We start from the raw sequence: 27,041 nt of genomic DNA, 5'->3' as shown, positions 1-27,041 counted from the left end.
ATTCATTTGCTTAATAGAATCTTGAATTACGAAACCGGATGTGGCGTTATTTAATGCTTACAGCAACTTTTCATAAACGCTAAAAATAAATCATTAATTATGTATTTTGTTTACGCGGGATTTTGGCAAAGTCGGGAACACCTATTTGGATACATTCCGTGTCGTGACGCATTTTTACAAAAAATAACTATTTTTGACTGCCATTCCATTAGGGATTTATTATTTATTTATGAAGTTTCGCGCCAGAAGATATCACAGCCCAGAGGTGATAAAGTCAATACGGAATGAATTATAAATGGATGAAGCACCTGGCAATGACCACAGGAGACAAAGATTTATTTTGTTTGGGCCAAACCTATTCAGATTAGTTTTCACCAACACTGAAGATGTTACTTGAGGAGAAACCGGTCGGGAGAAATGTTTGAAAAAGTTGATAATTTAAACACCAATAAATTGCGATTCGCTGACTGGAAGACTTAGTTTTTGATTCTAATCGACCGTGGGCTACTTCGGTCTGAAAGTGAATAATAAATCCAACATATTGAAATATTCTTTCTTTTGGATTATTTTTAATAAATGTTGAAATATGTCGCTTTCACTGTGCTTTATATCGGGTCAGAATAACACAGGCTGGGCCGGAGAGAGTTGACATGTTCCGACCATCGATAATTTGAAGAATATAACAAGTTCTTGTCTATAATTCTTACACATTATTAGCTCGACAGTTGTCGTTCTTGCGCTATTTTTTATTCAGGGGAAATGATTGCTTTCGCCGTCATTATTATCAAATTATATCTAATGATCGCGCTCGAGATTAATTATTTCGCCTTGGCGTCTTTTACTCCATCGGAGAAATGAAATTAATTTTATAATTAATTGTTATTATCCTTCGAACTGAAGTGGTTATAGTATTACGGAAAGGATAGTTTACGTAATTTGAGCTCACGAAATAATTGCTCTGATCGAAAATGATCACTTGTCGAAGTGTTACAAAAACTGCATTACCCAAGGCAGGGAAAGATAATGCACGAACTGGGCAAAAAATCAATGTCGCTAAGAGTGTCAACGTAATTTGTCTAATTAGATTATGTGTTTTTTCCTTTTGCAACTCGCACTGAAGCGTGAAATTATCGTTATTGTCTGGTTGCAGTTCCGAAATACCTGAAATGTGCTGCAAGATGTTTACTTAATGCCACCGAACATGTGCAACGCTAATTAAAATATAATTATTAATTTGTACCACTAAATTATGAATCAGGCGGTAATTACGCGAAATATAAAGCAGAAAAACGAGTTTGTATTAAAATGAGTAAATAATTGCACATAATTGGGAGGAAACTGATTAAGTATCATTTGTACATCAATCAAAAGAGAGTTGCACTTGTTAGCATTGCTCTATTGTGGGTTTATTAGAAAAAAGTGGCGATAATTTGCCGGTAGTGTTCTAGCTAGTGATTGGAAATTACAAAAATTAGAAACCATTACATGCTAGATAGTGGGTTACATACTATTCCATTTATTGCAGTATGATGTGAGCTGACAGCATGATGGACGATTACATGGAATTAGACTACTTAGCAAATTGAGATTAACTGAAGATCATAATATAAGAATACATAAAATCATATATAATTATTTTATTCAAGCAATTACAGTCGAGCACACTAAACCATGAATATATTTGTCAACTGGATGACAAGTACCAATTGCATATCATTCCAAGACATGATTATGCATAATGTGTTAATTTAGCGCAATCTGATTCGAATTTCAAGCTCTTTTTGGAAAAATTCCGTAATGTCTTTAATTATTTAATAGATTTATTTGCATTACAATTATGGCATAGGTGTTTCTGGGAAAAACTCTAATGTTTAATTGCCGCAACCGTGTAATTTTATTCTTGGCAAATACTCCTAATAGGGAGACTTGTTATGTCACTGCTTATTGTTTTTCTTTATTTAACAGTTTTCGTCCTGCTCTGATGAGTCGGCGAAGGATTTTGCATTTTTTCGAAACTGATCAGTACCTAATTTTATTTTAGTCTTTCATTATTTTGGAATGTACTAGTTTTTCTTTCAATTTTGTTCTTTTCTACGTGGAATATCGATGTTAAAATACAGACTGAACCAAAAATAACGGACAAAATTCATATCACTGTTATGAATGGTTTTTCTGGTAAGTCTAAAAAAAAATAAAAAATAAGAAAATAAAATAAAAAAGTTACTTTATTTTATGCGGACGAATTGTTTTTTTGTTTATTTTTTGCGTTTAGGTTTCATATTAAGTATTTTCATGCTAATTATGCAAAAAATCTTTAAAATACAATTGCCGACACTATAAAATATGTTCAAAGCAAAATAGTAAAACTCTTTGTGTCTAATTGTCAATATTTTTTATTTTATTAAATTTGTTTTTAATTTTAATTTTTTATTGTTTTGTTTTACTAAAGACGTGTACTTGTTAAAACAGTAACCAAAAATGTCGATTGTCATTTAAAAAAATTAAAAATGACCTCAAAATGTACGATGTCAAAATGCACCATTTCGAAATTGATCAGTACCTAATTTTATTTTAGTCTTTCATTATATTGGAATACACTGATTTTTCTTTCAAATTTGTTTTTTTTCTATGTAGAATATTGATGTTAAAATACAGACAACCAAAAATAACGCACAAAATTCATATTACTGTTATTAATCGTTTCTCAAAAAAAATACTCGATTTTGTATGATGTCATTTATAATTTTTTTATATGACAGCTGACTTTATTATTGTCTTAGATACATAGTACATATTTTTATTTTTCTGATAAGTATAAAAAAATTAAAATATAAGAAAATAAAATAAAAAAGTTAATGAGAGTATTATTTTATTTTTTTGTTCTTATTTTATTTTCTGCGGACGGATTATTTTTTTGTGTTTAGGTGTCATATCAAGTGTTTTCATGCTAATTATGCAAAAAATCTTTAAAATACAATTTCCGGTTATAAAATATGTCCAAAGCAAAAAAGCAAAACTCTATGTATAATTGTCAATATTTTTTATTTTATTAAATTATTTTTTAATTTTAATTTTAATTTTTTTTTCTTTGTTTTACTATCAGACAGATAAAGACGTGTACTTTCTAAAATAGTAACAATGTCGATTGTTATTTAAAAAAAATAATGAAAATGAAAATGAAATGAAAAATGACCAATAACAAAAATATTAATTTTGTGCGTTACTTTTGGTTCAGTCTGTAACAGACGAATCCTGTCTGTGTAATGCACCATAAGTGGATCGTTTTTTTTTTCAAAATGCTTAGGTTTTTTATTTAAAGGACTTAGGTACTTTTTGAAAAATTAATTAATGAAGTTCTATAAAACGTGAACTTTTTTATTTATTTTTGGGCAATAGTGTGTACTTTTTTTTAAATAGCAATTCACGGATAATTTATCTTAAAATATTTTTCCGAAAACTATGGTGGAATTAATACAACTAGGCATTCCTCCGAATCTTTATTTGCTTGAATGGGTATTAATTAAACATGTTTTCAAAATAATTGTTTCTTGTTTTGCCTATTATCAGTTCAGGTGTTATAAATGGCAGTTCATAACATGTTATGAATGGCTTATTTTACGTTGTCGTAAAAACTATCGAATGTTACAACAAGGAAATAGATTAAATCAGTGTTGAATGTCATTGGTACTTTTGTTGTAAAATTATGTCTACAGTGTGCACCTCTTTTTCAGGTCTCCACTAGTACATCCAAGAAGTGAACGCAACTGAAATCAAAATATACAGTATTATAATAGTATTAGCTAGTTCCTAATAGTTCATTCGCAATTACATCAGCCCGAAACTCGCTATCAATTGAAGAGAATCAAAGAGAGGGATTAAATAAGAAAATTGACTAAAATCGTTTGCCTTAATATAATGTTCGTCCAAACCGAATTTAACAAATCAAATAACAATAACGAGCTAAGTAGATCACGCGAAGTAGATTCGGACAGTTACGACGGTTTATTCAAGGATTTGGATTTGATTTCGCGATTTTGCATGCCTATTTGTTCGCGCGACAATGAAATTAGAGAAGTGGCTTTGGACGTCATATCGAAAACCGTCGAGGGATGGTTGGATGGCGTCGGTAGTCCCAAACACTACCGGATGGCCCAACCGGAACGCCGGAGATTACAGAACGCGTCGAACGGATGCGCGTATTCGGACATCGTCGGGAACACCGTTAATGACGTCCCTAAGGAGTATTTGGATCTGGTGTCGCTACATTTACCTATCATTTTAAGGTTATCAATTAGTTGTCCTTTCATCAACGTCAGGGAGAAATGTCAACATATCCTGGAAATCGTGCAGGTAAGAACGACTCCTTATCGACCTCTCCTTTATTAAATATTCACCCTCATTAAAAACGGGAGCGCCCTCGCCCTCAGTTTGCCTAGTTTTTAATGAGGCGTTTTTTAATCGACCACCAGCCTTATTACGAAAATAATAAGCCACAGTGAGGCCAACCTTTAACAACTTTATGGAGCGCGAATAAACGAATGCTTGCGTTTTTTAATGAAAAATCGGCGGTTTATTATTTGAACTAAATTATGGACAACAGATAAGCCCCCTGAGGGTAGTTAGAGTTCGCATCCTCTGTATGCAACCAATTCGCGTAATCTGATTTGCAGCAACGATTATTAGCTGCAACCAAAGCCGCCCCGAAATAGCCAATATAATGTGCACGATTAAAGTGAATTTGAATTAAAATTACGAGAGATTGCGTGCACGTACATTTAATATTCGGTTTTAATTAAAATTTAGTGGATTTTTTTGAAACTGTTAGCGAATACAGAAAAAATCAATTAGTGAGGAGGCGGAATAGTTGGGAGTCTAAATTACTGTTTCAAGAATAAATAAATTTACATGAGAAACAGTACCGTGTATGCCATTTCTCAGGTGTCAGGGATAATTATAAAAGTAGGCAAAACGAAATGTAAATCAAATTGTTCACGTTGGACGTGATCACGAATGCGGAATAAATAATCTGAATTAAAAAAATAGGAAAGATTTTTTCACTTTTTGGTAATTTTAATGGAGTCACTTGGTGCTGAATAATTATTTAAAATCGTTGTGTGATTTTGTGCCAAGATTAGAGCAATAGTTCGCGTGTTTTTACTACAACTACATTTAAACCGTAATTTATTATATCGGGTTAAAATTACAAACGTTACTATTTTCTTGATTTACGTCCCTTCTTATTAAGTCGAATTTCGTTTGTGCAATTGTGAGTCAATGGCCGTTTGCGCTGATTAAAAACCCATTAGTCGCGATCAGATGTATAAACCGTGTCGTTAAAAGGGAGCACAGGTAACAGGTAAACATTTCGATACTAAAACTGCCACTGAATAAACATCATCCGGGACAGAATCGATTTAATCCACACGGCCCGAAAAAGAGACAATTGAACATCAAATAAACGAGTTACAGGAGATAACACGGATTTTATGGAACGTGACCCTCGATAATATTTTTTCACATAATATTCTGATGGAGGATTTAAAAATTATGGACGCACCCGCCGCCCCATAAACCCAATAGTGGCCGTAACTTTTTTATTTGCAAAGATAAAAAGTGATTTTCAAGAAGTGGATCGCATGATGTAATCGGCCTTTCGAATTGCACTTTCAACGTCGCCGGTTTTTTCGCGGGAAAATTTAATTATAGTGTACGATCGATTGATTTAATTTCGACTAAGAGTGATTAATTCAACCGGAAGGTATCATTAAAATTTTCAAATCCGTTCGGGATTCGGCGATAATCGGCTTAAAAACTGCACGACAGGCCGTAATCAACGAGGATTCGAATTAAATAAATCATTAGCGGGAAATGCGCGTTTTGAATCGCTCGTAAATTCAGTCACTTGGCGTTTTTATCAGATTTTCGAAATCTCTCAAGGGAAGTACACACATACAGGAGTCGTAAAAGTCGTTGATGGGTTTTGACACCGATACCTTGTGAATACTAATCTCGTTTGGCAGTTTTTTAAAATTCTATCAGCCGTGGCAAATAAAAATTATATGGCCCGTATTTTCGAGTTATCAGTTTTAGTTTATGGCTCAAATCCGGCTCAAGTCAGCAGCTCACCGAATTTACAGCAGTAATTTGTCCCAGAATTAATTACGTTATTAGACACTTGGAGGCTCTAAATCATTAAAGAGTGACCAGTACCGGAATTGGGTAATTTTTTTATTTGAAAAATACGAAGGTGATAATTGTGATTTATTGAAATATGCGTTCCATGCCGCCATAATGAACCAATAAATTTCACGTGAAGCTCAATCGCATTTCCTGCTGCTTTAATTAATAACTGATATTTTATGGTAGGAGTACCAACATAAATGAACTCGATTTAACAGGTGTCGTTTTAATTAATTATCGCCGCTGCGGTTGTGCCTGGAGGTATGTTTCCTACTCTTCTAAGATCGGAATTTAATTAACACATATACACATTCAGCGGATTTATTATCAGTTTTGATACGTATTTGACGTATTGATTTCGCAATCTTTCCCTGCGAAACCGTCCTTGCAGTAGCAAACGCCACACTTGAAGCTGCCTTTTTTCCCGCATTGAGGACTAGAAACTGCATCGTCCATTTCGCAAGGACAATAGCAGTAAGCGTACAAATCCAGTCGAAAAACCGCATCGCCCGGAGTGAGCCGGATTTTGATCCGTTTTATTTGCTCGGGTTGTCTTTTCGAGCATTGTCTCTGCTCCACTTTGACCCAGAACGTCACCGGTTCACCCAACTTAAATCAATCTTATCAAATTTGGAAGCACCTCACTAGCTCAGTTACTTGAACGTTGTCGCATTTGTCGCTCTCGGTCATCTCGCGATTGTCGCACTTGGTGAAGAACGTCAGCTTTACGACTTGTTGTTTCTTGAGGTTGTGTCTCAAAGCGACGCTTTTGTGGGGCCATTGCGGTGTCAGAGTTATGGGAAAAGTGAAGGGCTCATCTGGAATTGTTTCGTGGGGTGTATCGGTTACGGCACGGTTTTTACTCACTGAGTCTCAGATTGAGCGATACTTCTTGCGGCGAGATCGGGTTGCCCTTTTCGTTTTTGACAATGAGAAAACTGGATCTAGGTGGGAAGGAGTAGCCGTTTTCGGTGTCGGTTTTATGTTGCTCGAGATAATCGCTGTCGAAACAGCCGGATCCATTAGCCGACTGAAATTTTTCAATAAAGTTGGGTTTAATTGGAAGCAGTGCTCACACGATATTGGAGGTACCAGCCGCACGACGGTGCATGAATGCAGTCCTGGCATTTTCTAAGAGAGTCGCAATTGTCCCCGGGCTGCACTTGAATACATTTCAGAATCAACAGGATTATTATCGGCTTGAATGGCATTTTTGCCGCCGCGTTGAAAACGACTGAACAAGTGGAAATTTCTTTCAATGAGAGTCGGTGTTAAAGGTCGACGTTGCATCAGTTCCTCGTGATTGAAGATAGAAGCGAAATATCAAGTAGTAAGCGTGAAGTTTGAATTGTTTCAAGATCTGGGGGCGCAGTTTTGGGAAGTGAAAGGCGTTTTTGGCGATTAAACATTTGCAGGGAAAAACCCACTATTGATCACTGCAAGTTCGTTAAGCAGGGATTGCTCCGGTTGATGTTTTATTTTCCATTCAGCTGCTGCCACCGACTGGAGGAAATGTTTTGCAGCGATTCGAGCGTTTTAGTGAAAAAATAGTTCGCTTTTACTATTTACAGATTCTTTTCACGAACGCTGCCCTTTTCACCGAGCTCGAGCGTCTGAAATTCATTATTGCTTACGACTCGAGTTTCGATGAAGATACGTTTTAAAACCATTTCTGTGAAAGTGTTGCATCTGGGGATCGAATCTAAACAATTTTTCAAGGTTCAATTACAGAAATGCTCAATTGGAAAAACATCTGTTTTTCTTTTATTATACATAAAATGAGAAAACGTGATCAGTTGTCGGGAGTACCACAGTTTTTTCCTCCCCAGCCTGGGTAGCAAAAGCAGCGATCGCAGTTACAAAAACCGTGTCCTTCGCCTCCACACACTTTGCCCCGGAAACGCTTGCAGGAAAAATTGTCACATTCGCAATACTTTCCAAATATTCGCTAAAAACATTATTGAGTAAAAATTCAGTAAAAATAAAATTACCTCTTCATAGTTTGCTCTTTTATCACAATTGCAAACTCCGCACACGCAGGTGCCCCTCCCTGAACATTCTTTTTTTTTGTAAAAACAATCCTTAGTGTCTACAGGGCGATCGCATTCACAAAATTTTCCAAATCCGGAGTGGCATTTACAAATGCCACATTTTAAAGTACCACGGCCGGAACACTGTGGGTGATTGAAGTAACTTTCGTCCGGTTTTTCACAAGGACATTTGCATAAAAGCTCAATGTCTAGAGTCAGATTTTGGGAGGATTTTTTAGTGAAAAGGTGAATCTCTTGCTTGAGCTGTGAGGGATTTTCAGGACACTCTACTGCTTCAACTGTAATTTTACCATGCCTGGACTGAAATTAACAACTTCTCTCTCACTAAACAATAATAATAATCAAATGTTACCGAGTTGCGAATAAACTCAATTTCGATATATTCCACGTCTGGGAGTAGAATAGTGTCGTGTGGAACCGTCAGAATGACTTCCAAAACGACCGGGACATCTACAAATTTCCACTTAATTTTCAATTTCTGAAACTCTGACTTAGCTACTTTTCCGCAGTTGTAGAATTCTTTTTTGTAGATTGTGTTTGACGAAACTGACCGTGCTGTTGGGATTGTAAACGTGTTCTTTATACTTTCCGGTGGTTTTGGCATCATTGCGGAAGCAGCGGCTGACTGTCACCTGTTTGCAGAATCTGATAATTTCACATTCAAGCACGATTAAATTTTTACGTTTGATGCGCTCAAAGTAAGTCACATGTCCACCAGATGTTTTGGAGAAATTTAGAAAGCTTTCCTATTTTTTGTAAAAATTTCTTACTTACGTTCGTTCCCAAATACCAGGAGCATTCAGGCTCTTGGATGCACTCGTGGCAGGTCTGCAAGTCCTTGCAGGAGTCGTGCGAGCGAATTGGCACCAAAAAATAGCAAAGTGGAAGAAGTGAGATCAGACGCATGGTGCAGCCGGGGTTAGACTAATTTGTTGTTGCAGTTTTTTAGATAAGTTGCCGGGTCGTGTTTCGATAACCCGCTGAGGTTAATAATATTGGCGAGAGTTTTTTCCGATTTAAATTATTTTTAGACGCATCCTTTGTCTTTATGGAAATCACCCCAAATGCGATTTATCTTTATAGCTTTCAAACGTGCATTTTGAATGCCTGTCGTAACTTTGAGAAGACACCCATGCAAAGTAAAAGAGATTGTGCGATTTTGTTCGCATAATTTCCAAATTTAAGTTCAAGGATTGTTCGCTGTTTGCTCGAAAATTTACACGCGGTTGTAAAATTTTATTGAGATTATTTTGCCCAAAGGGAGCGTGTTTTTTTTTCGACATATGTAGGGCTAGTGGAGGAAAAAAAACCCGGCCCAATGTGATGACGGCCAACAATTAATTCCCTTTGTAGGGCTGGTATTGGATTTATCGGTTATCAGGCCGAAATAAATTAATCTCCGGTAATAAATAACATCCGGGGATTCATTAAATGTTAAAAATATTCCGCAAGAATATGGAGGGTCGTAAAAGCGGGTTTCTTTACTTGTTTCACACATGCGTGTGCATGTGGGGGCGCAAAAAGTTCATTGTGTATTTATTTGATTGTAAAAACTCGTGGCTTTTGAAAGGTTTTATTAATGCAAAACGGGTCCTTGACCGCATAATTCAAAGTTGCGATTTTTTGTTGTTTTGCGGTAGATGGCTGATTGTTTTTGCTAATAATTTAAATTGTGTAACGTTATTGTGGAGCACCGCTCCATTACCTATCCAACGTGTTATTTGTTCTTTAAAAATTTGGCCAAAGCCGGGTCGTGATTCGATTTTCTCGAAGCGCTTCTTCCATTTAAAATCGCCAACGCAGGCTTTTAGTTTATCAACGGAATATTCAACTTATCTCTTCGGCAGCTTTATGTTTCATCTCTGCTACAGAACATTAATTTCCAAGAGCGGCGAGCGCGTCTATTTCACGATTTTTCTTCTCCATGCCTGATGGTTATGTAGTGTGAGATTCAGTTCGTCCGAACTATTGGTGGGTATAAAAATTACAATCAGGTGCGTAGCGTAGAAAAGTCATAAATTTATAAACGTTGAAGTAATTACAGCGTTCCACTTTGCTCGTATTATTCCTTTTAGCACAATATTGGGTCATAAATATGCTCTGATGAAAATAGTTTTGTGTTCGTCTTTCTCCTCTAATAAAATTTTTAATATGAAATTGCAAATGTTTGATGGCGAGGTTATTAAATCCTTTGGCCAAACAGGAGTTTTGCAACGAAACAAAGGCATTTTAATGAGATTGCAAATTATCCACATTTTAAACATCGCTAATTACGACTAATTAAAATTATATGAACGGTTTTAGTATATCACGATTTATTGTACCATTGAGTATGAAATGAAAGTGGAGTAGTTACGGTTGTTGTATTTTTCTTCCCAGTAAGGAAAAAGGTTCTTCGGATCATGCAAGGCTTCCAAATCGATTCAACCTTACGATTTTTAAAACTACATTTTAATTAGAGAGCAACTTCATAACTCAATTTCTTCAGGCGAGTCATGTAAAAACTTTAATTCCTGTAAAAAGTTCGCTAACAATGTTTTCAGAGAGTTGTCGTTATTTATTTTGTTAGTTATAAACTTCGGTTTATGTGGATTTGCGAATTGACAAAGCTGGGGCTTCACCCCAGGAAATTAGGGAGTTTTAAGGCGTAATTAGGACCGTTGTGGCGAAATTTACGGATCATTAATTAAAAAATTGCTTTAATCGAAGTGTTTTTACTAATGTGTTCGGATGCACGGAAGGTACATTAAGGGATTAAACTTAATAAAATTCAGTGATAAATTTGCTCGAGCCGGGCCATAAAAATGACTAATTCTGTGTTCTTTATTAATGGGTCTAGAAAGTTAGTTAAATAAATTCGTGTCTGTGTTCGCTGAATGCGGATTGAACAGCTGAAATGATTAAAGTGATAGCTCGACTCTTTGGATTTAATTGGTTTAAGTAAGAGAGTAGATATGTATCTGAGCGGCATTTTGAATAGCATTTAAATTTCATAAATCCGGATAGATCAAAAGAGGGATTAGTGCGAAGTTTTTCCTTGTTGCTACCGAGAATGTGCTAGAACGGCCCGATTCGATGGATAAATCTGACACTGCGGACAGCCTTCCTGCTAAACCGACTTGATTGATGATCTGTTAATGTTGTAAGAATTTTTTTCTGGGAATTACTCATTATTACTTTCACTGCATTCACCATTGTTCTGCCTGCACTAGATTAATGAGATTTTAAATTTTCTGGCGTTTGTCATTCGAACGCCCAATCCCAAACAAATCGGCTGCAGCAATATTTACGCTCTTTGAAGGCGCTCAGACGTCGGTAATAACAATAATTACAGTAATGACACATGTTACGTGGACTGATTAGAGGAAATTGCAATTTTAGTCTAGACTTTCTATGAAAAAACTATTGTGAAGCTAAGAAAAGCGAAATACAAACTTGGCCGAGGTAATTATGTTCCATCTAAGTACAGAGTTAAAAGAATCAAAAAATTGTTTTTTAAGAAAAAAGCTTTTATTTAAAAGATGCACTAAAAAGTAAAAAATAATGTTTTTCTATCAGGTGAGAAGGGACAAAGGCTCCAAAGATATGAAACAGACAGACAGACAACAAAGCAAGTTAAATAAAAAAAGCTTTTAATAAGAGAATTCGTGTTCAACATTTCCGTGTGTTGATAAAATATTAAATTTACATTGCCTAATAAACATTGTAGGTAGCCATTTCGCAAATTATAGCCTGAAAAACCGTACAGTAAACTGGCTGATTAGACCGACTGACAGGAAGTGATTATTTAATTGAAGTGATAACTTAAGTGACAAATTAAATAAATAATTGCTAAAATAATACTGTACACACAAAGATAAAAAATTAAATTCGCCAATTACCCACCGACCACAAAGGACAAATTACTTCATTACAAGCGGGACAAATTGCTAAAGTGTGTTGTTCTTATCGGAAAACGTATTAGTCTAATAAAAAATATTAAATTTTTTGGTGTACTTAAGCTTTATTAAAAGTCGTTTAAAAAAAGCGCTTGAATCTATAAAAGCCCATTTTAATGTCCACCGGAGCGCTCCCGAAATTAATTAAAAAATGGTGCATAATTCTGTTTAAGGGAATTTGGGGAAGGGTAGAGGGCTTTGCTTTTTGGCTTCTTGATCAATAACTTGTGTTTCAATTTTGCTCCTATTCAATTTTTCTTAATTAACTTGGAGTTATGTGGGGTTGGGTCTGCCATGGCTACGCCACTGCCTAATCCATCCGCGAAAAGAATCTTAAAATGATTGGTTGACGCGTATTCGCGTGACGACTCCCAGTTAGATTCATGTTTTTATATCCATTATTTCTGTGAAATTTGTCGGTTTATCGTTAGATCTTTCGAATATCGTGATAATGATAACTTAACACTCGGCAAACACTCTTTCCGCGACACGAATCAATATAGGTTTTCATGAAGCTTCTTGTCGACGTATTATTTTTCGATGCATGTGAAACAAATTCCGGGAAAAATAACGAAACATGGTTCCGGAAATGGTAAATCCGCTTTTCGAATGTTCCGGGCAACACAATAAAAGCTAGTTCGCATGCTAGCAGGGAGGTTAAGATTTCGTTGTTATCACATTTAAGAGGAACGAATTATTCTCCTCACGTACGGTATACCTACCCATTCCGTGTCATGCAAACTGATCCTTTGCGAAAACCGAAAAGGTGTTTAAAACAACATAATGGAAACAACTAAATGTTGACAAATGCAGCGCCATATGGTCGGTCGACCGATCACGAACCCAACGGTAATTGGTAGCAGAGTACCATTTAGACTTTTTAAATTGGGATTTATTTCATCGACTTGCGTAAGCGGTCTTTCGGTCAGTCCTTTTACTCCTCGCTAAGGACAAGCGCTCATATCTGTATTACCTTCGCTGGCGGCAAGATTGATGAAGAAAAATTTAGGCACAAATTAGTGGTCTTGGGAACTGAAACAGTGGATAAAACATTACTGCGTCAAGTTAAAAAAAATCGGTCCCAAATATGTTTCAAATATGGTTTTTCTACTTTGGTTTCACAAAGAGAACTTTTGTGCAACTCCTTGTAGTAAATTTTTGGGAGTTGTCTTGGCAGTGCTGGGCTGAGTACAGTCATCACTGTAATTTAGTGTATGGTCTGTCACTAGCGTCAAGTCGCTTAATGATAAAGCCCGAATAATTAACAAAATTAAGAGAAAATAGTTTAAACAGATGTTGATAACAAATTCATTCGTGCCTCAACGTCTTATTAAACTCGTGTAATAATAATATACTATTTTTCTACTTTGGTTTCACAAATGGAGTGTTATGCTAAAAAATGAAGATTTTTATATGGATAGTCAACAACAAAATAGGGGATCCATATTTTTTTATTTTAACCAAAGCTCTACCATTTTTGCCAAAAATAATTGAAATTAAGAGGAAATAGTTTGAACAGTTTTTGATAAGTTAAAATAAACAAAAACAAACAAACAAAAATAGAAAGTAAGAAAAAATTGTATATTACATTCGTTTTATAAAATTTGTATAATAATATACTATTCTAGACGTAAAATCACGCGCTCAGTAGAATAGTTTTATTAGAGTTGTTTTTTTTACTTAGACCTCTGTAGCCATTATCTGTTTTGCTGGCAGCGGGGGCACTGCCTATTATTTATAGTCATTGGTATTTTCAGGCATTGTGCTATTTGTCTGCACTTTTTATACAAGAATCCACTCACTGTCTTCGAGGACGACTGAAGGTTTCATTATCATAAAGACCATAACGAGCTTAATTTTCTATTGTATGGTCGAGGAGTACGCAACATTGATTTTTTTATCTGAGATGAATTAACAATTCAACGAGCTTTGTCTTGATTTATTCTTATCGTGCTTTCAAAGGCTGCTCGTGGTCATAATTTTAAACCCAGACTGAAACTGGCTTCTGACCAAAAGAATTATTCCAAAGTGTTACCAAATTATTTTTATTTGGTAAAACTTTAGACGACACATTATTACGGTTATTTTTGGTTTATTACGTTTATTATTTTAATGCTCTGATGAACTGCAGTCATGCAATACGGTCATTTTTACCATTACAATTCACCACTTAACGACAGAAGTTGCACTTGCACCTCTGTAATTTCAGGAAGTGCTTCAAAGTCACAGTTTCGCTAATATTTTCAAAATTATTACATGTCATTGTTATAATAAAATTTTTGGTGGTGCGATTTTGCAATATAAAATAATGCATGTGTGCAAAAGTTCGAGTTCAATAGTGTGTTCAAGAGCTGTGGGTCAGCTCACCTATATAAACGCGGCATAAAGTGTATGCAGTGGAACGAAACGGGGCATCTAAACAGCAAATTATATCAACATTTAGAAAGTTCCGGAAGAATGCATTAATTTTCGATTTGCTTTGGCGTGTATTCCGCAAGTTGTTCGGGGGCAGGTCACGAGCCCATTTTTAATGATGACAATTTGCTCGGACTTGTTGCTTGTTCACGTTCGATGATGTCATGGAAGCCTAATGAGCTTCGAGTATCGAAAACGTAACTCGCTCTAATGTCGAAATTTAAACTTATGGCTTGGTTTTTTCGAAAATCGTTTTGGACATTACTGAAGCGTTGACCTCACGCTTTAATAATTTAGTAGTTGAGATGTTAACAAAGGAGCATTCGTATAGTTGTAATAAATTGATTCATAAATATACACCAGGTTGGGTATTTTTCTTGCAGCTATTACTTAATTCGGGGAGGGGTTCGGTGTTCATCTTCATTTGGTCTTGGCAGGGGGAACAATTATTATTTCGTTACTGTTCGTTTTGATAAATTTCTTAATGAGTAGTTTGGGTTGCGGTTTTCGTTTTCCACCGGACCTGCTTTGTCTCTTCGCCTTTATTCTATGGCGAACGTATCATCATGCGGGAGAATTCTCCGACGCTCTCTGCGGAATAAATATTAGCATAATGTAAGGAAAGAAACATTTTTTATTTTAGCAACATTAGGTACACGGCTTGTCGGCTTTGCTAACCAGAAATTTATATTCCACTTCCACGCAGCTGGATATTTACAGTCGGTAGGCATTGTTTTCAGCGCGCTGTATCTTGGTTTAGCAAAGTTTGAGAATATCGTCAAAAGTGAAGTTTTATTTAGTCGCTCCGTCTAACTTAATAACTAACAAGGTATAAACTTTTTTCCGGTTTGCGTTTTAATAACTTCCAAATTGGGGTGTAATCCTTAAACAGTAAACTTGTTAATCAGCGATTGAGGATTTATGAGTGTTAAATTAAAACGTCCGGTGGGCTACAAGTTGCAAACCTGTTCCCGTTTCTTAATATTCTCCATGCATCAATTTAAATTAAAAAATATCACACCTAGGGCAATTTGTTTAAAATTGTAATTATAAATCTCGCACTACTTTCTTGGAAGCTTTCTTTATGCAAACGCAACATCAATCACCACAATGAACGGTTAGTTCAGCAGATACTTAATTACGCCGCTTAAAAAACGGCAAGGCGAGTTAGATGCAGGGCCGGATTAGGGTCGGGGGCCCATATTCCTTAGTTTGTTCACGTTGGCGAATCCGGCCCTGGTTGGACGCGATTTTGTTGCGAGTTTCTCTCGTCTTGTTTCAGCCCAGAGGTGTTGTTGTTTTTGCCACATTTTTGGCGTGATCATTTTTCTCTCCAGCGACGAGTTTTTTCCCGCGAAAAATGTAATGAAGTGTGACCACGTTATGAAACTCGCCAGCTTTCTATATGTTTAACTTGGAATTAAATCGCGATGTTTTCTCATCGTTAGGATTGTTAAAACGGAATCGAGAATGTACAATCGCAGTTACAATCGAATGGAAACCACTCGTAATTATAGTGCGTATGTAAGGCAATGATCCATTCTGCCGGAATAAAAACGTCCAAAGACAACTGCTTCACGGTCCGCATCAGTTTTTGTTGTGTAAACAAGAATGTCGACTAATGTTCTACCTATTGTTTTCCACACCTTGTAATTTTGTTTTAAATGTGAGAATTCCAACTGCTATCTCGGCAAATACGCTTTTTTTACCTAAATCTGACGTCTCAAAGGCCGCTTTACCGCACGGCAATTAGCCTGATTAGCTCACATTTTTCAATACGTGCCAGAGGTTAAAAAGTAAATATTGGAGGAGGAGCTAATATACAACAAGGACAGCTTGGGAAAAATTCATTAGCTATGAACTTACAACAGAAAACAACAAAACGCACTTCTGCAGACTGCAATCAGCGCAATCGCTTCCTTTTACATTGGAAATAAGTTTACTTTAAATAATACAGCGATCTATATCTTGAACCAGCAGATTGAACTGAGATTGTTAAATATTTATCCTAGTTTCTCCTAATTAAATTTTAATTTAAAATAATATACAGGCTGGTCAGTCCAGCTCCTGTCTTCTGTAACTGTAAGGTATTATTAAAGTTGGAATTTTGATATTTTGTAGATGTTATTTTTACTCTAGGACACATTTCAGGAAAATATTTTTGATTATAAAGAGTGTTTCAAAAAAGGTATGACGTGATAATAATCAATTTTTTGAATGGCATGCTACGATTTTTTTGTGCTCATTAGATGTCACTAATTTTTTTTCCAAATCGGTTTAGGGATTACTGTTAAAAAATAAAAACCAAAAAAAATCGGTTTTACACTTTTGGTTTTAAAAATCACTAAAAAATAGGAACAGTGCTTTTTTGATGACGTTATTACTATTTGAGTGTTAAATAAGGTTTAATAGACTTATTAAGTAAGTTTGATTGATTTGAATTACTACATTTGAATTAAACTTTTTAAATTTCAGAGCTTATTATTTTGCTTATTTCAAATGGCAACCCCTATGTATTTTTATGTCATTTGATGCAGAATTAAGAAGCGAACATTTTTTATTATTACAACCCTAACGTAAATTTTAAAAATTCGGAGTTATTTACAAAAAATTAGTTTTTGTCTGCTATTTTATTAACAAATTTAATAAATAGAAATCGAAGATGGCTCTCACCCTTTTTATTTTTATATCATTCGATGCGGGATTAAAAAAGCAACATTTTTTGTTATCACAACCATATTGCATATCCTAATACTTTCGGAGTTATTTCCCAAAAACATTAACCATGTTCGACTTTTACGTCATTTGTCATTGACTGGATGAGTTTTTAGTAAATAATTCTGAATGTGTTAGGATTTGCAACAGGGTTGTGAGGACAAAAAAGTTTTTTAATTCTGTATCGTTTGATATAAAAAGGAATGGTGTTGAAATCATCTTCGATATGTATTCATTAAAATTGTCATTAAAATACTTGACAAAAGAAGTTTTTATCAAATAATCTATTAGGATTAGTGTTAGTGTTGTAATTAAAAAAATATTCGTTTTTTAATTCTGCATCGAATGGTATAAAATTAAATAGGGGATGCCATTTGAAATAAACAAAATAAAAAGCTCTAAAGTTTTAAAAGTTAGTAAATAAATTGTAAACACCCTGTAGTAATTCAAATCATTCAAACTTAATTGATGTCTGTTAGACCTTGTTTAGCACGTACCTAGTAATAATGTCATCAAAAAACCACTGTTTCTATTTTTTAGTAATTGTTAAAACTAAAGGCGTAAACAGTTTTTTTTTTGGATTTTATTTTTTTTAACAGTAATCTCTGAACCGATTTGTAAATTAATTGTAAACACCCTGTAGTAACTCAAATCAATCAAACTTACTTAATAAGTCTTTTAAACCTTTTTTAACACTCACATAGTAATAAAGTCGTCAAAAAAGCACTGTTCTTATTTTTTAGTGATTTTTAAAACTAAAAGTGTAAATTTTTTTTGGTTTTTATTTTTTTAACAGTAACCCCTGAACCGATTTAACAAGTTTTTAGGAACATGTAAGAAGCTAAAAAAGTATCATAATGAGCACAAAAAAATAATAGCATGTCTTTAAAAAATATATTATTACTGAGCTGTAGAAGACGGGAACTGGGCTGGACCAGCCTGTATAGAATTCTTTAACACGGTTACAATTTTTTTTTAAATGTAGATATCATTTGGAAAGATTGGACATCATTAAAGATGGTGTTAATGGTGGTTAAGAAGAAGCTAAAAATATCGAACGCAATTAGGCGAATTAAGGCACTTGGAAATAAATTAAAATTGTCTGCCCCTGACAATAAAATTAGATTGAAGGGGTTCATAATGTTCCTTACTGAACTTGATGTAGCTTCTTAGGGCGCACACGTGTTCCACCCCTTGTCTGTTTGCTTCATCATACGAAAAAATAACGCAAACTGTTGACTTTTGTTAGTATTTGTTTTTAATTACTTTCGTTTTGGTGGCGCAGGAAACGGTCGCTCACGTTTCGGATTTTGCATAGAATGCTTAAACTCTCACCTTTGGTGGTTTTGTTGTGTTCTTGAAGCAAGTTTACTGCTGTTGGAACAACCATAAACATTTTACTAAATGTTAGAATCCTTTCACTAACCTGCTTGGGAAAATATCAGTTCATTACGAGCAATTGTTTTAATTCAGTGGGTACAAAATTGATGTCTGCAATTTTGTATGTAAATTTATACATTCAATGAACCGAAACGAAAATTCCTCCTATTCTTGCGAATATTCAGCTCCATTTGTTTGAGTCTCCGAAGGAAATAACCGTAAATCGAGTCGATACATGAAATCCCCAAACCAAACTAGTTTTTCATCGCTAATGGCCGTTATTAAAAATCGCTTAATTTCGCGATTTTTCTCCTTGTTTATTAATCGCTTTCTAAACGCCCGTGTAATTGCACAACAGCTAATTATCGAATAAGTTAAATTGATTAGGAGGGTGTCGGCGGGTTTACAACTTGCTAATTTGATTGGATCCGTCTGAGGGTGTCGATCGCTCGCATGCCGACTTAATAACAAAAATTCAGCAATCAACAAATACCATTTCATTAGCTTGATTATGTTTTTGTGACACGCCATCGTGCTCTTTAAATTTTCATGACCCGCAAACGTGCCAGAATCGTATAGGTGTTAATTATTTTTTTATTTACGGCGTTAGTTGTTGTTGGACGCGTTATAATAACGGTAATTTCGATTCAGCTTGGAACTCTCACCCGAACGTAATTTTTATATAATCAGATTATAATAATTGCTGATGTTTTCTCTTGCATAAAAGGGTAATTAAAAGCCCGACTCTGCTTTACAATTCTGCTCTATTCGGGTCACCTTCATTTTTATGATTAATTTCGAAATATTTCCAGCGCGTAATGTCCTTTTTAGCACGTTAATTATTTCCATATGTCACCGGAGACCTTAAACGAGATCTCGGTCCGCGCGCTATTTTTAGCCAAATGAAAGAGTTTTCCACGTAAAGTAGCAAATTTAATAATTCACTGGGAATTTCAGGGTGTGAATATTATATTTGAGTACATGAATCAGAGTGGTTAAATTTGAAAAGCGCAAGGGTGGGTGACAACGCTGTTGATTCATATCGTATATTTATATTAGCCACCTCACCGACCTCCGCTTCCACATGAATGACTCGATTTGCGTTTGTAATTTCCCAAATTTATAACGAAGGATTAATTAAGTCGAGTCAATATTGGCTCGAGAAATGAGCGGCTCGACATTTAATTCAATTTTTTTCGGACAAACAGCCATCGTTCAGGAGGATTTATGCCCGGAGTCGCCATTGTATAACTTTTTCATTTACAATTTATTGAGCTATCAAAATTTACCATCAACGACAGATGCGATTCCATTCCGAATGCTGGAAATACAGAATGGGCCGGTGCTTTTAAATCAGTTTCTTTCTTATATTTTTCGAATTGGCAAATTGAAAGAGACGAGATGCTGAAAGAAAGTTATTCATAACAGGGCCCGAATTGGCCGGTCTTTATTAGTACAATCTTTGTCCAGGTCCGGCATCGGGAAAATCATTACCACGTTGCTAGTAGTTTTCGCCACATTCAGCATTTTTTGTAAAACTTGATTGCAAAACTATTGACTTGTTCACTTTCATAATGAAATTATCAGAAGTTATTACAATAGTTTCTAGGTTCACCAACTTCTAGACCTGGTGAGGTAATTACGAAATAAAAAATTGTATTCTCAGTGTCATAAAAATTGCAACACTAAGAAGGAACAGGAATTTTTTGACGAAACTTGGTGCATATGTTAGGCTATTAGCAGGTAATATAGAATTACAATTTGAACCATTTTAATCTAGTGGTAAGGGAGTTTTTGACACTTAAGCTCTTTTACCAGCAAGTGTTGTTCTTTTAATTTTATTGCTTTTCTGTCAATTTTTGCAGTGTTTTTTTTAATTTGTTTAGTTTTAAGTGTCATAAAAAGGAAAAGGAAAAACCTGGAGTTTCACAAAAAAGAAATTACCAACAATCAAACAAATTTTAAAAAGGTACAATTTTTGGGCTTCGAATTGAGGTTTTTTCATTTAGAGAATTTGCGATTTGTTTGAATAGTAATCCAAGTACCATTATGCGATGTTATTGTTTAGAAAAGGCTCAGCACAACGCAGAAGAGGAAGCAGATAAAAAAAATAAATGTCCGAAATGAAAAAGAAAAGCAAAAAATTGAAATAACACAATAACACTTGCTTGTGAAAGAACTTAAATGTTAAAAACTCACTTACCACTTGATTAAAATCGTTCAAATTTTAATCATTTATTACTCGCTAATAGTCGACCATTTGTGCCAAGTTTCGTCAAAAAATTCTAATTCCTTCTTGGTGTTGCAATTTAGGACCGATTTATACAATGTGCTCAAAAATGGTTGTTTATCAAGTAAACTATGGAATTCAAACTCAATGTGCCGCTTCTTCCAAATAACTATTGTAGTTTTTCTGTCAAATCTTTGAATTAGTTTTTTATTCACTAAGGGTAAGATTTGTCTTGATTTGTGGTTTACATTTCTGTGATTTTTGATGTTATATATTTTTTTGTTTTTGGATTCGAAGTCTTTTGCATTATTTTGACAGATCAGTCACTTCAACGGCATCCACAATTTAAATTAAACGTTCAAATTTCATAGGTGACTTGATGGACAACTATTTTTGAACACATTGTTGAAGCGTCATTAATTTAATTCGCAATTAAATGCGTGATTAACTGATCACGTGACCAAAGTGAAGCAATTTGGTTGGTGCATTCGCGTTGTTAACTTTTAACAACGAATTAAATTTTAACAGAGCTTTCTATAAATCGGCTTTGAGTACATTAACTAATGTGATATTTTATAAATGTTATTATGCATATTTTTGAGATTTTTTACTATACAAGATACAGTTAGCTTGATTTTTTAATAAAAAAAAAACAATGAGTAGAAACAAACAACTTTTGGCTAAAATGTCTTAGAGTTTCACTCGATGCCCTGTCTCAAATCCGAATTAGAGTGGTAAAAATGAGTGTTAATTGTGGTTTTTAGGCCTTGATCTTGGCGATCTTGAGTAGAGAAAGCACCGTGCAACACTCGGCGATACTTTTGATAGATAATCGATAATTAATGTAATGTTTAACGAGAAATATTAGTATCCCGTAACAAATAAGTGCTTTTGGGCCGGAAACAATTATTCTCGATCAAATTAAATTTCTTCTAGCCGCGGGATGATTATTGATTAGCGAGTGCTAGTAAGTAATTGGTTCTTCTTCTCGTGATGATGATCGTCTTGGAATATGCATTAGCGAAAACAACTTTTTTCCAGTCGTGACCCGTTAGATTAAATTAATTATAGACTTGACAGTAAGGATTGTTGCTTAATTAATGCTTGTTTTTCAGAGCCGTGGTTTGCCTATACCTTATCCTGTGATATCTGGACCGAGTGCATATATCGATCCCGAAGAGGTAAGTCAATTGCGCCACCCTGTATATCGAACCCCGCCTAATTGAATTTGCTCGTTCGTGAACTCGGCTGAAATTTATGCAATACAGAAAGCGATTACCGGTTGGATTTTATTTAAATTTGTGGCGATTACTGCTCTTTAATAATAGTCGTCCAGGTTTTGATTTGGTGTTGTGCGTGCAACCCATAATTAGGTAAAGTGTTGTTGACCGATTTGCCGGCTCTAGTCCTTGACTTTCAGTTGAAATACAAATGGATTTTATGCTTTACGTAATTTCGCTCGTTCGAACCTAATTGCTAATTTAGAGTTTTTGGAATTAAAGGAATATCAAGAGCGGCTTGGTAATTCAGCGAGATTAAAAACATTGAGTCAGACCATGTTCATTAAGGCCAATTGGAGAGTTATCTTTTTTCTCAGTCCTTTTCTCATCGACTCGATTTCTATAAATTGGAATTAAATTCTTTATTTGAAATTGGATTCTGTTCGAGGATTTTTCCTTTTTTATAATTTTATTTCAGAGGAACATCTTTGAAAAGAGGCAATTACTTAAAAGTCGGCCAGGCTTGTGGATGCAGACTTTCGGCAAATATTTAATATTAATATAATGAAAATTGGTTGATATTTCGTTCTACTGTCGGCTTTGTTTTAAGTGGATAATTATGCCGTTGATCGCACAGTAATTTTTTTTCTTGTATTTGCTCAATTACTGTCAAGTTGTTTACTGGGAATTATTCAAATGGACTGTCTATTACATCTCATGCTCCTCAAGGCTACGTTGCAGGGCATCCTTTGTTAGGGAAAAATGAAAGAAGCTATTATTGAATCCGGTAAAAATGTGCGACATTTATTAATTGCCTGACAAAGTGGGAATAAATTTATTGCCTCTGTTGCAATGGAAAATGTGATTGTTAGAAAAGGTATAAAATTTTTGCACAGCAGCCATTCCAGGAAAAACTTGACACCGAAACTTCAAAATGATTTTAGTAATGTTAAGTTACTTTTTTGGGAATTTTTGGGAGAGGGTAATCATTTAAATTGATGTAATGCATTGGATTCTAAAAATTACACTCAAAGGAGATAAGATAACATAAAATACTAGCATACTGTAACTGTTGAATATTTTTTGAAGAGTATTCTTCTAGTTTCTGGTCGTTTAAAAAATAGAAATCAGTAAGTAAATTGATTAGTAGTATTTATTTTTTATTTTTATAACTTTTGATGTTACCTCTGCTATCGCAAATCTATTATTCTATTATTCTTCTATTATTCAATTATTCTTTTATCTATTATTCTTCAAAAGTTCCACGTTTTACTTCAAAAATAGTTGTTGGAATTAGTGCTTTTTAAATTAACAGAATGTTATAACAATAAAAATGTGAGGTCTGTTTTATGTCCCGTTCGTCATCAATTTGTATTACTTTTTTAAATTTTAAAATCATGGCTTTAATTGTAGGTTGTAAACAATTTGAGTGGTCCTAAGCTCTTATAAAAAAATTCACGTGTGCTGATAGAGTTTGTAAAAACTGCAAAGTGTCCCGTCCGTTAAAATGAAACGGTTGTCAGAAAAATACTGTTTGATGCGGAATTGATGAATTCGTCATTTTTGGCTGAGCGTTTGGATTTTTCATCACCGTTCCGGGACGCACCGGAGTGATGGCGGTCTCATTTCCTGCGTCCCGATCTGTCGGAGTTCGGTCAAACTGTCCAATATCCCGCTATTCTTTCGGCCGTTCGTCATTTCGTGCAACATAATCGCGGACCATACATAATAAATTGAAAAAACGTATTGAATGGAAGGACTGCATAATAAACGCTGAAGATTTTTCACTCGAATCCCGCATGACACGTGAATATCAATAACACACGCCTGAAAGATTCCCGACATTGCCACGGCAAAGCTGCGAGCGCTCTGGGCCCACCCAAACTCTTGACCTCCAATCAATCAAAAACCAAAGCGATTTTTCCTCTCTGGCTTCTATTATCTCGTCGCCAGGTGGGTATGTGGAGAGCGTAATGAATATGTTACGGTCGGATTTGCATAAGTCGAATTGGGTTAATAACATCAACCGCTAATGCATCAGGATAATAAAGAGGCGTAATCAACTCCTTTCAAACGCGCGATGATGGCGGCCACACCTTGACAGTGATACACCTAACTAAATAAATAAGAGCTATTCTATACCGCGTTCCGTCATAAAACGGAAAAGTCCCTTATTAAATGGACGTAATTTATACGGAACGATGCCGTTTTTGACTTTGGTGCACCTGCGGATTCACTTCAGCGGAAAACCGCACGAATAACGGCCACAACCATATTTAGAACAGAAAAATGATGCTGCGAAAACTGTTCGTATTATTTACTACTAGCAGTTGCCCACGGCTTCGCACACATGTTCACAACCATCTTGAAACACAGAAAAACCATGCTAAACTTAGTGTAATAAAAAATAGAAACACATAATTTTATTGTAACTAATAATTTATTATAACCGTGACCCAATGCGAACCCGAGTAAATTTTGCTTTTTTTTCATAATTGCAAACAAACTTATTCCCCGTTTAACCCTCTTGTGGATGTAATTTTCAAAAATCCTGAAACATTTCCTTGCTTTTTAACCGTAAGTCTATCTGCCAATTTTCTTGGATATAACTTCAAAAATAAGGACTTTTGCGTTTAACTCCATTGGGGGTGGAATTTCTAAAAATGCTGCAATATACGTCTCTTTTTGACCGACTGTCTAAAATATTAATTTATATGTATAACTTCAACAATAAAGAATTTTTTATTTGTATAACTTGAACAATGAAGGATTTTTTTGTTTAACTCCCTTAGAGTGGAATTTTCAACAAACCTGAAACACGCGTTTATTTTTAGACAAACGCTCAAATACCAATTTTTTTGGTTATAACTTCAAAATGACAGATATTTATATTCAACCCTCTTGGGGGTGAAATTTCCAAAATCTAGAAATATGTTTTTTTCATTTTTAATCGAAAGATCAAATACCATTTTTTATGAATATAGCTTCAAAATAATAATGATTTTTTATGGTTAATCCGCTTTGGGGATGGAATTTCTAAAAATAATAAAATACTTGTTTCTTTATTTTTCACCGAATGCCCAAATACCAATTTTTATAGATATCAGTTAAAAAATTACAGATTTTGATATTTAACCCTTTTGGGGGTGGAGTTTAAAAAAATCATGAAACGTGTTTCTTTATTTTTTTTACCGACTGTCCAAAAACCAATTTTCTTAAATATCAGTTCAAAAATAACGGATATTTATATTTAATCCCTTTAAGGGTAGAAATTCCAAATGTTCTTAAACACAAGTTTTTCATCTTTAACCGAAAGCTCAAGTATTAATTGCATGATACAAATTAAAAATTGTGGAATTTTATACAAATTCCAACCCTTGTCCAACCTCCTTGGGGTTAGTATTTCCAACTAAAACAGTGTTTCTTTACTTTTCACTGAAAGCCCAAATACCAACTTTAATTAATGTAGATTCAAAAGTTACAAATTTTTATACAAATTTTCTTACGCCATTTAACCCTCTTAGGGGTTGATTTTTCGATAATTTTGTAACACATTTATTTTCTGTTTTAACCGAAAGCTCAAATACTAATTTTTAAGAATATAACTCTAAAAATGACGGATTTTTATTCAAATTTTAACACCTCATTTATCCCCCTTAGGGGGTGATTTTCCAAAAATCCTTTCTTAGTACATGGCTACGTAATACGTATTGTGAAAATTTAAGGATTCTATACTTTGCCGTTTAGGCTGTGCGCTGAAAAGTCAGTCAGTCAGGACAAGTAGTTTTATATATACACCGGGTGTGTCAAGTTTTACACTCAGGCACTTTACATTTCTTAGAAGAGAGAAAAAAAATATTAAACAAATATTTTCCACTGCACTGATATCCAATCTCGCTAGGGAAAAAAACTTTTTTCTCTTAATTTATTTGTCCAATAAAAAAGTATGGATAGATTGACACGCCACGAATTAGACCAATGTTCAAAAATTTACATAACGATGTTTTAAAAATGTTAATTTTTACAATTTGTCAGTCAGTTTTCAAGAATTTCCTGTTGTTTTGTGCCGAGGGAGACAGAAAAATGCTCCTAATTGGAATTTTTACGGTGAGTCCATTGTCCCTCGCTCAGAATTTATCGATTCTGTCGTGGAAAAATAATACCTCGCTTAACAATAAGTGGGCTAATAATAACGGACAAGCAAAACCTTTTTTTCTAAGTAAAACCGCAAGGGATACATTTTTTCCGCTAAAGAATGAATGTAATTCCAACAGGTATGCCTACGAGAGGAATTTTTTACCATTTGCGCACAAAAAGCCACAGCCGGGCTTTTTAAAGCGCTATGGGTAGACAGGTAGAGGCATAACTGGCCTGAAAAAACAGGTGTATGCGTTGTGGTGCGAGTATTACATCGTGATTTGTAAAGGGATGTTGTTTATTATGTGAGATAATCGGAGATTAGCCACAAAAGGAACGTAACGGAGATTTGAACGTTTCCATTTTTGTGCCCAGATTAAAAGTTAATAATGAAAAATGCCTCCACTTCGAACCTTTTGCAGTAGACGACTATTACTTAACTCTTGAATATTCCGTCGAGTTTTTCTCCTCGGTCGTAGATCGAGAATGAATGAAGCAATCTCGACGCGACTTGAGATATTATATTCCTGCGACTGTTCGGGAGGTCAGTACGGGGTTACGTACGATGACAAAAAGGCTCCTTTGCGGAAACGGTCTCCGGGCTTGAGATATTACCATGAAACTAAGGACCGGTCCTGTTTGTCTCTTAAAAAAATTGATGGTGGGGCTGTCACTGGTCCGAAAATCGTGCTTTATGCTAGATAACTAGTCCATATATCAGAATGGAACGATTGCACGCATAAATCACTGTCTCTCCACCCACCGGATGATAAAA

The 27,041-nt window shown here is 34.9% G+C and overlaps 2 protein-coding genes across 6 annotated transcripts in view; one reads left to right on the top strand and one right to left on the bottom strand.

Moving 5' to 3' along the window:
* Sesn (Sestrin) overlaps nt 1–27,041 on the top strand; it is a 164,717-nt gene that overhangs the window by 11,406 nt on the left and 126,270 nt on the right. For both annotated transcript variants that reach the window (XM_008192814.3, XM_008192815.3), the window contains exons 2-3: nt 3,732–4,350; nt 22,025–22,090. In XM_008192814.3, the coding sequence (XP_008191036.2) occupies nt 3,916–4,350; nt 22,025–22,090 (501 nt within the window). In that variant the 5' untranslated portion in view covers nt 3,732–3,915. The remainder of the gene's footprint in view (nt 1–3,731; nt 4,351–22,024; nt 22,091–27,041) is intronic.
* On the bottom strand, nt 6,486–9,176 carry LOC103312352 (integrin beta-PS). 4 transcript variants are annotated; one of them, XM_064356556.1, is made up of 8 exons: nt 8,914–9,176; nt 8,731–8,863; nt 8,584–8,681; nt 8,172–8,531; nt 7,257–8,128; nt 7,048–7,210; nt 6,838–6,998; nt 6,486–6,789 (listed from the first exon to the last, which is right to left on the bottom strand). In XM_064356556.1, exons 5-8 carry the CDS (start codon nt 7,389–7,391, stop codon nt 6,508–6,510), a joined length of 741 nt encoding a protein of 246 aa, XP_064212626.1. In that variant the 5' UTR covers nt 7,392–8,128; nt 8,172–8,531; nt 8,584–8,681; nt 8,731–8,863; nt 8,914–9,176; the 3' UTR covers nt 6,486–6,507. The 4 variants fall into 4 exon arrangements, with proteins under 4 accessions (XP_064212626.1, XP_064212624.1, XP_064212629.1 ...); XM_064356554.1 differs by having other exon boundaries at nt 9,006–9,176; XM_008192812.3 differs by lacking the exons at nt 6,486–6,789; nt 6,838–6,998; nt 7,048–7,210 and having other exon boundaries at nt 7,922–8,128; nt 9,006–9,174.

This window comes from Tribolium castaneum, chromosome 1 (assembly GCF_031307605.1).
Source record: "Tribolium castaneum strain GA2 chromosome 1, icTriCast1.1, whole genome shotgun sequence".
Lineage (NCBI taxonomy): Eukaryota > Metazoa > Arthropoda > Insecta > Coleoptera > Tenebrionidae > Tribolium > Tribolium castaneum.
Note: the sequence above shows the minus strand (reverse complement) of the source record. Positions and strands in the feature narration are given on the sequence as shown.

Bases quoted from the DNA above. Each gene is read 5' to 3' on its own strand.
- LOC103312352 (XM_008192812.3), bottom strand. From the start codon at position 9,137: ATGCGTCTGATCTCACTTCTTCCACTTTGCTATTTTTTGGTGCCAATT. The intron at 8,864-9,005 runs GTAAGTAAGAAA...TTCTGCAAACAG, and splicing joins CCTGGTATTTGGGAACGAAC to GTGACAGTCAGCCGCTGCTT. The intron at 8,682-8,730 runs GTAGCTAAGTCA...GGAAATTTGTAG, and splicing joins AATTCTACAACTGCGGAAAA to ATGTCCCGGTCGTTTTGGAA.